Source organism: Amaranthus tricolor, chromosome 8 (genome assembly GCF_026212465.1).
Source record: "Amaranthus tricolor cultivar Red isolate AtriRed21 chromosome 8, ASM2621246v1, whole genome shotgun sequence".
Taxonomy (NCBI): domain Eukaryota; kingdom Viridiplantae; phylum Streptophyta; class Magnoliopsida; order Caryophyllales; family Amaranthaceae; genus Amaranthus; species Amaranthus tricolor.
In genome coordinates this window covers 26,532,329-26,543,351 of record NC_080054.1, presented here as the reverse complement: position 1 = coordinate 26,543,351, position 11,023 = coordinate 26,532,329, and the positions used below count along the sequence as shown (strand labels likewise).

The 11,023-nt window shown below is 34.6% G+C and overlaps 1 protein-coding gene across 3 annotated transcripts; it reads left to right on the top strand.

Moving 5' to 3' along the window:
• Positions 1-2,880: 2,880 nt before the first annotated feature.
• LOC130821166 (uncharacterized protein At3g52155, chloroplastic) lies at positions 2,881-10,681 on the top strand. Of its 3 annotated transcripts, none has more exons than XM_057686832.1 (6): positions 2,881-3,191; positions 6,659-6,982; positions 8,108-8,207; positions 8,304-8,483; positions 9,274-9,406; positions 10,268-10,681. In XM_057686832.1, exons 2-6 carry the CDS (start codon positions 6,748-6,750, stop codon positions 10,352-10,354), a joined length of 735 nt encoding a protein of 244 aa, XP_057542815.1. In that variant the 5' UTR covers positions 2,881-3,191; positions 6,659-6,747; the 3' UTR covers positions 10,355-10,681. The 3 variants fall into 3 exon arrangements, with proteins under 3 accessions (XP_057542815.1, XP_057542816.1, XP_057542817.1); XM_057686833.1 differs by having other exon boundaries at positions 6,656-6,982; XM_057686834.1 differs by having other exon boundaries at positions 2,882-3,191; positions 9,289-9,406.
• Positions 10,682-11,023: the final 342 nt, after the last annotated feature.

Genomic DNA, 11,023 nt, shown 5'->3' with positions numbered 1-11,023 from the left:
AAATCATAAATGGATTGGATTATTTTAGGTAGTTTTTCCTTTTTTTCACAAACAAAATATTTATGACAGTCTCCTCTCCTGATACAATCCTATATTATTAACTTTAATAACCATAAAGTATCAAACTAAATTAATTAAAATATCCACTTTTGTATTTAAAATATACTCACATTTGATTGTTTATTATTTAACATGTCTTTTTTTAATGTAAAAATTGACATTTTATTAAAGATTAATAATGGAACATATAATGATATTCACACAATATTATGTAAATGTTTAGTTTACCTAATTAAGGAATATTGTTATTTTGTAACTATCTTATTATCTAATATAGTCTTTGTAAATGTCTTTATATATACTCAATGATTGAAATGAGCAAACAAACATATTTGTCTAGTCTATATAATAAATAAAACGTTCATTTAAGTTGTTTAAAAGAACAATTTCGGGTGTAAAACTATATTTTAGTTGTTTATCATGTACTTTAAAATCTAAGTTATTATTTTAACTATAATATTCAAGACTTAACAACTAAACCAGATTAAAATAGCTCACAACATTAAATTTCAATTTAAAATGCAAAGTTTAAATTCATTATTTTAACTATAAAGTGAGACTAACACCTAAAGTTGAATTTGTTGTTATTTTGCTAAAAATGGCATAGAATTTTTATTTTAATTTGATGTGTTTGAATAATTTGTCTCACCGTAAGACTATTGCATACAAAACTTGCTCATTTAACATATTTAAAGCACAATTTAATCACATTTGCTCTTATTGCACACTTTTATTATTTTTTTTTTGTTATTATCCTCCTAAGTTTGCTACTAAGAGATGAGCATCAATATTTATTGGCAATAGTTTAGTTGATGGCATAATTTGTCAAAAAATTATACATTAAATGGTATTAAAAAAAATAAGTATATATATATATATATATATATATATATATATATATATTGACGAACTCCATAAAAAATTATAGCAAATTAGATTGAACCAAAAAAATAAAAGGGAAATTCTATGTCGTAACTCTGAGATATTTCTTTTTTCCCGTGGTAACCTAAGAGTTTTAAAAATTACGTGGTAACCCTGGTTTTATCCAATTCATCCTTCGTGATCTTTTTACCAAAAAAGCGTTTGAAAACGTTAGTTTAGTAAAGGCCCTTATTTCCCCAATTCAACACTCCAAACATCATATTTTCCTTATTTCACCATAATTTTACCAATTTCTCTAAAACCCTTAAATCTCAAATCATATATCCCCATATTTAATGTGATTTGGTAAAAGAGCTAAATAGGCGTACAACAAGCTTCATCCTCACTAAACTAATGTTTCCAAACATTTTTTTGGTAAAAAGTTCATGGAAGATGAATTAGGTAAACATCAGGGTAACCCGGTGGATTTTTTTAAAACTTTGGTTACTACATGGAAAAGCCAGTACCTCAAAGTTACCACCTGAAATTTCTCAAATAAAAATCAAGTTTATCTTAATTTTTACCCGTGTTAACACGAAAAATATGGTTTGATTCTTGCTATTCATCCTATGCCGCCTTTTCACTTAGCCTGCCCTCTAGAATTTTTTTCAAAAAAAAGAAAAATTGTTCAAAATAATCCCACTTATTGCCCATTTTTTGTTGATAATCTCTACTATTGATTATTTCTAAATAATCCAACCTTTGTGTTGATTAATGGTGACTCAAACTAGCAAACACCATTGAAGAAGATGAGTATGGGTCAAAGAAGAGGTCCGCGGGGCGCGAAGTGCGTTCTGTCTCCATTTCGCGGCTCGCGAAATGGCGGTTTCTTTTCACGGGAGGTGTCTTTTGGGACGGTTACTTTGTGTTTATTATGTAATAACTTCCTTTTATTGGCCATTAGTATATAAACTCCCATTTTAGGATTAATACATGATGATTCACAAAATTGAGAGAGATCACAAGAGAGTCATTAATTTGTGAGTGTAATTGAGATTCATCTTGTAATTCTTTGCGATCATAGTGAAATTATTTGATCTTGGTGCCAGTGAATGTAGCTATCACATTGATAGTGGACCACGTTAAATCTCTCGTGTCAATTTCTTATTTTGCATTGAATTTTCTTATTGTTTCATTATTGTTCGACGAACTTGCTTTCGCTCTCGCACAACAATTGGCATCAAGAGCTCAGGGTTAAGTCCTTAGAGAGTTTTTTAGTGGAACAATGGCTAGAGATTCTACAATACGAATCGAGAAATTTACCGGGAAAAAAAGTTTCGGGCTATGGCAAATAAAGATGAACGCTCTGTTGAAACAAAAACAAATCTGGTGTCCATTGGCTTCAAAGAGTACTACTGCGGGGTCGGAAGACGGGTTAACTGACGGACAATTAGCAGTAATGGAGGAAAAGGCACATTCTACCATTTTGCTAAGTTTGGATGATCATATCATCACGGAGGTCGCTGATCAGGCTACAGCGGCGGAACTATGGATGAAATTGGAGTCATTGTATATGACTAAATCGCCGACCAACAAATTATTGCTGAAGCAGCGGTTGTTCAGCCTCCGAATGCAGTCAGGTACTTTGTAACACCCCGAGATTTTCTGATGTCGTTAATTAATATTTTAATAACTTTTGGGTATTTTATAATTATATTTAATTAATTTTGAAGTAGTTTTCATAAATTCCTTTCATATACGAATTTAAATATTAACATATATCTATATTAAAAATTCAATTACAATTTCTAAATAAAGAGGTTTGAATCAAAATAAATTTTATTAAAATGTGTGAGCACACGAAGGTGAGTTTCTTAGTTGGGCCTCACTCAAAACACGAAGATAAACCTACATAAATAAATAAATAAATAAATAAATAATTGTATAAATAATAAGATAAACCTTCACTCAAAACACGCCTCCCCTTTCCCTCTCCTCTCCTCTTCCCTTCTCTCATCCCTCCACTGCGACACACCACCACCACCAGCCACATATTCTTCCTCCACCGGTGAGCAGCCACCGTAGCAGCAGCCCCGCCTTCCTCCCTCACGGCACCCAGCAGCAGTAGCTGCTTTGTTCTCTTCCTCCCCCTGCAGCAGCGTGAGTCTCCAAGCAGCGGCACCCACCTTCGTGGTGGTTTTCCCGGCAGCAGCAGCCCAACATCACCATACCAACTCCTCCCTTCTTCACCCTTCTCTTGTTTCATCTTAGTAAGCCATCTCTTTTATTCTCTAATTAATTTTTTAGTTTTAGTTGGAGTTTCATTAAGTGTATAGAGTTTGATGTTGGTTTTGTGTTAATTTCATTGAATTTTTTTGTGGGTAAGAATTTGATTGATGAATTAAACATGTTTTATGACTTAGGGTTTGAAGTGTGATTTGAAATTATGGGTTCTGTGTTGATTTTGTATTAGTTTCTTTGAATCTTAGTATGGGTAGGAATTAAATATGTTATCTTTGAACACGAAACGATTAGGGCTTGGATTTAGATATGAAATTACTAATGATGTGTGTTTTATACTATATTTTGGTGATGATTGATTAAATAACTTTAAAAGTTGTTTTAAGATTTGGTCGATTGGTTATTGTTGTGAATAATTAGTAATGGTGATGATGTTAGTTGACTATGAAAGTGATTTTGATTGATTATAGAATAATAGTTACTAAATGTTGTGGTTTGATTGTTGTGAATTACAAATACCCTTATTAGGTTGTTATTATTGAAGTTATAGATACATGATATTAGTAAGCCAAGAGTATAATGTCAACTTATTGTCGATGGTTGCTAAAGTTATTTGTCGTGTTGGTTTGACTATAGTTCTTAATAGCTTTGGAGAATGTAACAAATGATAACCCGATACGATAACTCTAAGATTTGCCTTATCGTTATATTAATGTTATATTAAAATTGTAAGATTTAGTTGTGATTAGTTATTTTTGGGTAATGCGAGCCGATATGCTCAAAATTAGTTAATGTAAAGAAACGATTCACACATACTTCCTTTAAATTGATGGAAAGACTTATGTTGTGTTGAGTTAATGATTTTGACTTGTATTAAATAAGTTGTGTGTGTGCTAGAGTAATCGAAAACTCATGTTGAATGGGTGATAGCGGTTACTTTGGTATTTAGTTTGGTATGGCAAAGTAGTTAAGGCAACTTATTAGTTCTACTCATAACTTATATAGGTGCCCATTTCGTAAGAGGAAAGTAGAGCCTTAGTTGGGTGATTTTGTGACTTTTGATCGTGCAGTGACCTTACAAGTACGTATACGCAGTAACTAACCCTTATATGCAATTTGCTTTAAGACATTATTGTTTATGGTGATAATATACATTTCATTGAAACTATGAGATACTAGTGAGTACACTTTATATGAAGAGCTATCGATTATGAAATCCTTGCGCTTAGAATAGCTATAGAGAATGAGAGTGTTAGTAGGAGGCGGAGACCACTCCCTTATTTATCTAAGAATTGGATTATGCCTTACTTGGAGTTAGAATGACTCCTTTAGAGGTGAATTTCATATTTTGTTGAGTGGCTCAGTGGGTTTTGGCGTGCTGCTATCCCAGGGCGCTCATTAACAGTCGAAAGTGGGTTTTGGCTGAGTACATGGCTTTAACTTCTGCAGCTAAGGAGTCTATATGGCTCAAAGGCCTTGTAGGTGAACTGGGTATTGTACAGGATTTTGCTATTTTTGCTACGATGTATTGTGATAGTCTAAGCGCCATTTGCTTAGCTAAAGACCAAGTACACCATGATCGGACCAAGCACATTGAAGTCAGGTATTTCTTGCGTACTGACAAGAGGGTAAAGGTAAAGAAGATCGGGACCGCTGACAACCCAGCTGATTTCTTTACTAAGTCTGTTCCATTTAGTAAGTTTAAACATTTCTTAGACTTGCTAAATATTGAGTACTATGTGATGTAGTAGGCCCTTAGGGGCGGTGTTGGGGAGCTCTTGTTGTAGGTATGTTGGCCTTAAGGTGGAGCTTGCCCAGGGCTTGTGATGCAGGTGGAGCTTGCCCAGGGCTTGTGATGCAGGTGGAGCATTATGAGTTGTTATACTTGGTGACAAGTATGTAATGGGTCTTGGTTGGAGACTTGTCAGGATGAGTCTAGGTTGAAGACTTATCGGGATGTACGGCTTATGCATGAGCTTTGCGTCGGGTTTTGACTTGAGATATGTTCACTATGTGTTGATGAGATCGCTTGCTGAATACGAGTTTTTGTCAAGGTGGAGATTGTTGATTAATGGTGACTCAAACTAGCAAGCACCATTGAAGTAGATGAGTATGGGTCAAAGAGGAGGTCCGCGGGGCGCGGAGTGCGTTCTGTCTCCATTTCGCGGCTCGCGTAGTTGTACACGGCTCGCGAAATGGCGGTTTCTTTTCACGGGAGGTGTCTTTTGGGACGGTTACTTTGTGTTTATTATGTAATAACTTCCTTTTATTGGGCATTAGTATATAAACTCCCATTTTAGGATTAATACAGGATGATTCACAAAATTGAGAGAGATCACAGAGAGTCATTAATTTGTGAGTGTGATTGATTCATCTTGTAATTCTTTGCGATCATAGTGAAATCATTTGATTTTGGTGCCGGTGGATGTAGCTATCACATTGATAGTGAACCACGTTAAATTTCTCGTGTCAATTTTTTATTTTGCATTGAATTTTCTTATTGTTTCATTATTGTTCAACGAAATTGCTTCCGTTGTCGCACAACACTTTGTATATTATTTGCTGACAACACCCCTTTTCATATTTTAATCGGCTATTAATTGGTTGGGCAGTGGGTGTATATTGGTATGAAAACTGAAATTGTTATCCGCTATATGTTGTGGGAAAGTGGTGGGCACGAAGTCTTAGACGCCTGATATCTGCCACCCCATATTCATATCCATCCCACGGTACCCACAATTGCACAATACAACACATTAACTCTATATACTGTTGTATATACTTCTATATATTATGTATTAGAAATTATTAGCAAAATTTCGAAAAATGTCAAAAAACTTCAAATAGCCAAACTAAAAGTATTTTTTTTAATTATAGATATAGATATATTATAGCTTCTCTAAAATATGAATTTTAAATGTTAGTTTACTGATGATGGATAATATGGTAAAGGGTGCATATAATGCAGGTATGGAGGGCGGATGAGGTGGGTATAACCGTAATGGATATAGACTTTAGTCACTTTCTATAAGAGTTGTTTGCTTTGTTTCTATGCTGCGGGGTCCATTTTGATTTGTGTATGTGTTTTTACATGACATAACATCATCTATACCTCTCAGAAACACATGCATTTATCTTGCTGTAGTTTTATTATAATTATAAATACATAAAAAGTAACAAGCTAAAACTTCACTGTGTGATGTTACTATCCTTTGATCCTTTGTGATGGGGGTGGGGGAATTCCTATTTAGTAACTTGATCTTTAACAAGTAATTAACTTGTCAATTAAAATTGGTGTGGATGATGGAACGGGATAGTAGCATATCTGGCATGGCCAAATGGGAGTGTTTCCCTTTGGCTTATTTAAAGTAATTGCTTTCTCTGCATCTGTGATCATAGCTGGTTCTCAACTCTGGATGTCAAGTATGATTCAACCCAATTTATTATCAAATTCAGTACAACTTTGTTGATTTACTTTCTGCCTGTTTTCTAGCAGTTTGAGTATCAAGCTTGGTGTACTCAGTGCCTTCAATTATCAGACAGTAAGGAGGATTATGTGGGTATAAGCCAAGCCTTGAAGCCACTATGGATGCTGCATTCAGCTGCATGCTTCTAAGATCCTCCTTATGTCCTACTTTCTCGGCTTCGCTCGTTCCTGGTCCTATTATCCATAAAAAAGCAAAACACATGCCTTATTTGTCTCTTACTATTGACAATGCTGAAGGATCTGCTCTGGATAAGACCCCCTCGGCATCTGTTACTCGTCGACTGATTCTATTGCGTCATGCAGAGAGCTCATGGAATAAGTATTCTTTACGAGGTGATTATAATGCTCCTTATCTTCCGCTTGCCTCTCTCTATAATTCTCTTCACAATAAAAAGCCTTTTTGAAGGAGGAAAAAAGGCTTTAACATGTGCTTTTGCCAAAGTTTGGAAATATATAGATATCCCTCAGTATTGCTTTATTCAGTTCTACTACATGACAGCGGATACAACTTAGAGGTGATAGTTTAATGATATATGCACAAATTACATTGAAATCATGTATTGAATGATTAAACATGGATGTGACACAATGAATTAATGATGCTAAACTATGGCATACTCGGTCCTTTTGTTCTTCTCTCAAAGGCGCAATGCTTTTCATGCTTACTTTATCACCTTATTTTTCTATAGCTCTAGGTAACCAACAACAACATTTCATTACTTCGATACTATTAAGTCGCTCCCACCTAGGTGACTGTTACCAGAATCACTACCTACCAGAATCACAACCTTATTGAAAAAAAATAAAATTCGATGGGGGTTTCCACCGGCCCACCCCCAAAAGAGCCCTCAATGGTGTTTTGATCTTAAGTTGTGTTAAAAAGGTGTGCATGTCAAATAGAAGTTCAAGGTACAATACTTCGATCGCATTTTGTGCCTAGCGAGGAATTGGTGGTTTTCTCTTGCGTATGCAGCCTGTTTCTGTTAGAAACTTTTATCTCAATTATAACGCTGTAATGGGGTTTCCTTTGCAATTGATTGTTTTCATTTGCATCTACAACCTATCATCTTATTATGCCTTGCATCTTTTGAACATTTTCTTAAGGTCACAATGCCTAACTTTTATGATTAGGTACAGTTTAGCTTGGTAGTTGATAGTAATTGTGCTGTTTGTTAACTATTAAAATTGAATCAACTTTTTTGGCATTTGTAGACTTCTTGTTTTGTTGTCAGCTAATTGACATGTTTGTTTGAGTATGTTCCATCTGCTTGCTCAGACATTGTATACAACCCACTGTTAAATATTACAGACTTGAGCCTGTAATTAAATAAAAACTACCTGGTAATAGACCTTTGGAACTTACTGCACTTGATTTTGCACACAACAGTTAGAGCTGTATGTCTATTAGTCAATGTCACTTATGTTCCTAAATCCAGCTTGTTTATCCTGATTTGTTAGATCATGATCGGCCTCTGAGTAAAACTGGTCGTGCTGATGCTGCTGATGTCTCATTCAAGCTACAAAACATGGGTTGGGTTCCTCAGCTGATCTTATGCAGGTTTGATATGCCTTCAATGTCACAGAGTGATGATGGTTCATCTGCTCAAAAAGCATTTCAGTTTTTTTTTTTGATAGAACTTTTCTTTTCTGGCAGTGATGCAAGGAGGACAAGGGAGACACTCTCAGTTATGCAAGAACGAGTTAAGGGATTCTTACAGGCGGCAGTACACTTCATTCCAAGTTTTTACTCAGTTGCTGCTATGGATGGCCAGACTGCTGAGCATCTCCAACAAATGATCTGTAAATTCTCCTCAGATGACATTCTTACAGTTATGTGAGTTAACTTTTGAGTATTTTTCTCATGGTTTTTATTCTGTAATACCACATATATAAATCTTTGGTTGACGGCCATTTGACATCTTTTTTTTCATTGCATATAATTGAATATAGGGTATTAAATGTTGCGGTTCTGCAGCATTTGGGGAAGAAATATTATTTATGAATTCAACTTTTTCTGCATTAGTAATTCTGTTTAAATATGCTGTTGGAAATCTGTAATTTTGATTTATAGAGGTGGACAGAAGAGGCCCAGTTAATCAGATGAAGTGTCAGTCACATAGTCTAAAAGTTTTGAAATGAGTGTCCATGGTCGGATCTATCTGAAAAGAAACATGTCTAATATGTCTACTTCATGCTCTGATATTGAATCTCCAACAAATATGAGCCGAAGTGCTAAGACTATTCCATGATGAAATGTTAGTGTCCATGTCTGGCACATTAAAACAATTTAAGTAACAGTTTTCACCCATTAGGTCACTCATCACTGTACACATTGTTGTCAACTAAATTCATAATTTCAGAAAAAACTTTCACAAATAATTTTAGGAAAACCCACCATTTTGGAAGAAGCTTCAAGTATGTTTCATGTTTTGGTGATGATATCTTTGTAGTAGTATGTCCTTCTTTGCTAATTAGCTCTATCAACCTCCAAGAGAATGTGTTAAAAATAGAAAGTGTTTTCATGCTAACCAGCCTACCTTTGGGGCATCATCTAAGAAATGATGAATCTCCTTCCTGTCATCTGTCATAACTCGTAATATATAATCCTAATCCTAGAATTGAAGACATAAATTTTACAGGTGTATGGGACATAACAAAGGCTGGGAGGAAGCAGCCTCCACATTTACTGGTTCAGTTGTTGAATTGAAGACATGTAATGCTGCTCTGCTTGAAGCAACTGGGAAATCCTGGGAAGAGGTAGATTCACTTTTATTTTTCTTTCGGTTTTTTTGTGCATATGATTATGTTTCTTGAATGCTTAAATGTGATGGTAAGACTGCTTTGAGAAACAATAAGAATGGTTGAGTTGGCAATAGAATAGAATTAATAAGAAAGTACATGAACAGATAGCGAAGAATACGTAAGCAATTGATATTAATGGTTGTCTCAATTTTCACATTTTTCACTTATGGTTGTCTCAATGCGTTTGCGAGATTTCTATTATGAACATAAACTCACATTTTTCCTCCTAATTTCATCCACAAGTTATCTTTCTCTTCATCTCTTCCACACATTTCTTCATTCCACTTGTCTTTTGTCTTATTCTCTTACCCACAAGCTAGATTTATTAAACGAAAAGCTAATTGCAGCAAATTGAGGGGGACAAAGGAGTAATAAGCAAGGGCGAAACTTGTGAGTTTTTATTCTTGGCTCAACAGTCGTAAACTCATTATATAAGTGAATAAAACATTCATTATTGTTTCAATGAGTCAGTTTTCTGGGGTATTATGGGTCTAGATCCTTCTGTTTTACTCCCTCCTATTCACCTTAAGTGTCCCATTTCTTTATTGGGTCAAGTCATCTTAAATGTCTTAATTCTATTTTTGGTATGTTAACTTTACCAATTTATCCTTATTAAACTTAACCTTTTCACGCCTTTACACTTATTAATCCCACTTTACCTCTATCAAAACTTAAAAACACTACACTTTTCTCTTTCACCTGTGGTCACATTTGACCACCTAAAAAATGGTGAAAAGTAAAATGCGACACATTCGATGAATAGGAGTATAATCCATGCTATATATTTTCGAATTTGAAGAAACATGCTCCTTGCAGGCTTTTGAGCAGGCGGGAGTTGGAGGGTGGAAGCTGCAGGGCCTTGTTAAGCCAAATAGCAGCCTCGAAAATTATGCTCCGACTTGATCTCTTGAAGAAATCCCGGCTGTACTATGCAAATCTTGCTGCCAAACTTGTCTATCAACTTTGTTCGCCGTCAACCATCAAGAGTGTACAGTATACTGTATGACTTACATATCCTGCTTTCCCTGTTCATCAGCTTCTTCGTCTGCAGATAAACGTTAAACTAAATGTAGCAACCGTGGCCTGGCTAAGCAGGCGAGCACAAGTTAAGTGTGCTTCATATTTTCATATCTTATGAAAACCATTTGAGTATTGACTAAGTGCTACCTGTGTAAACTTTGAAATCTTATTGAGGAAAATCGAAATCATCCATAGGTATTAGTTGATATATATTCACTTCGTTCTTATTATTTGATGTTTTCATTTATATTTTAGTCAGTTTTATTCGCAATTTTTTAAATAATCTTTTTGTTTACTTTGGTCATAATTAGTTTTAATCACTCTAATTTTAATTGTTTTCAATGCTTATGTTTTCCTTTATTTTAACAGCTTTATAATGTTTATGGAAATAAATGTTTCTCACTAATTTTGTTTTAATACTTTTTAATGTTTGTAGAGGTTATTTTATTTTCATTAATTTTATGTTATATATTTTTTTTCTTATGATTTTACTTTTTCTTTTGTAACTTTATTATTCAATAAAATAAAAAATAATATCTCCTGAGCATCTAA

Excerpts from the sequence above, each read along its gene's own strand:
- LOC130821166 (XM_057686832.1), top strand. The coding sequence starts at position 6,748 with ATGGATGCTGCATTCAGCTGCATGCTTCTAAGATCCTCCTTATGTCCT. Across the intron at positions 8,208-8,303 it reads CCTCAGCTGATCTTATGCAG|TGATGCAAGGAGGACAAGGG; the intron begins GTTTGATATGCC and ends CTTTTCTGGCAG. Across the intron at positions 8,484-9,273 it reads GATGACATTCTTACAGTTAT|ACATAAATTTTACAGGTGTA; the intron begins GTGAGTTAACTT and ends CTAGAATTGAAG.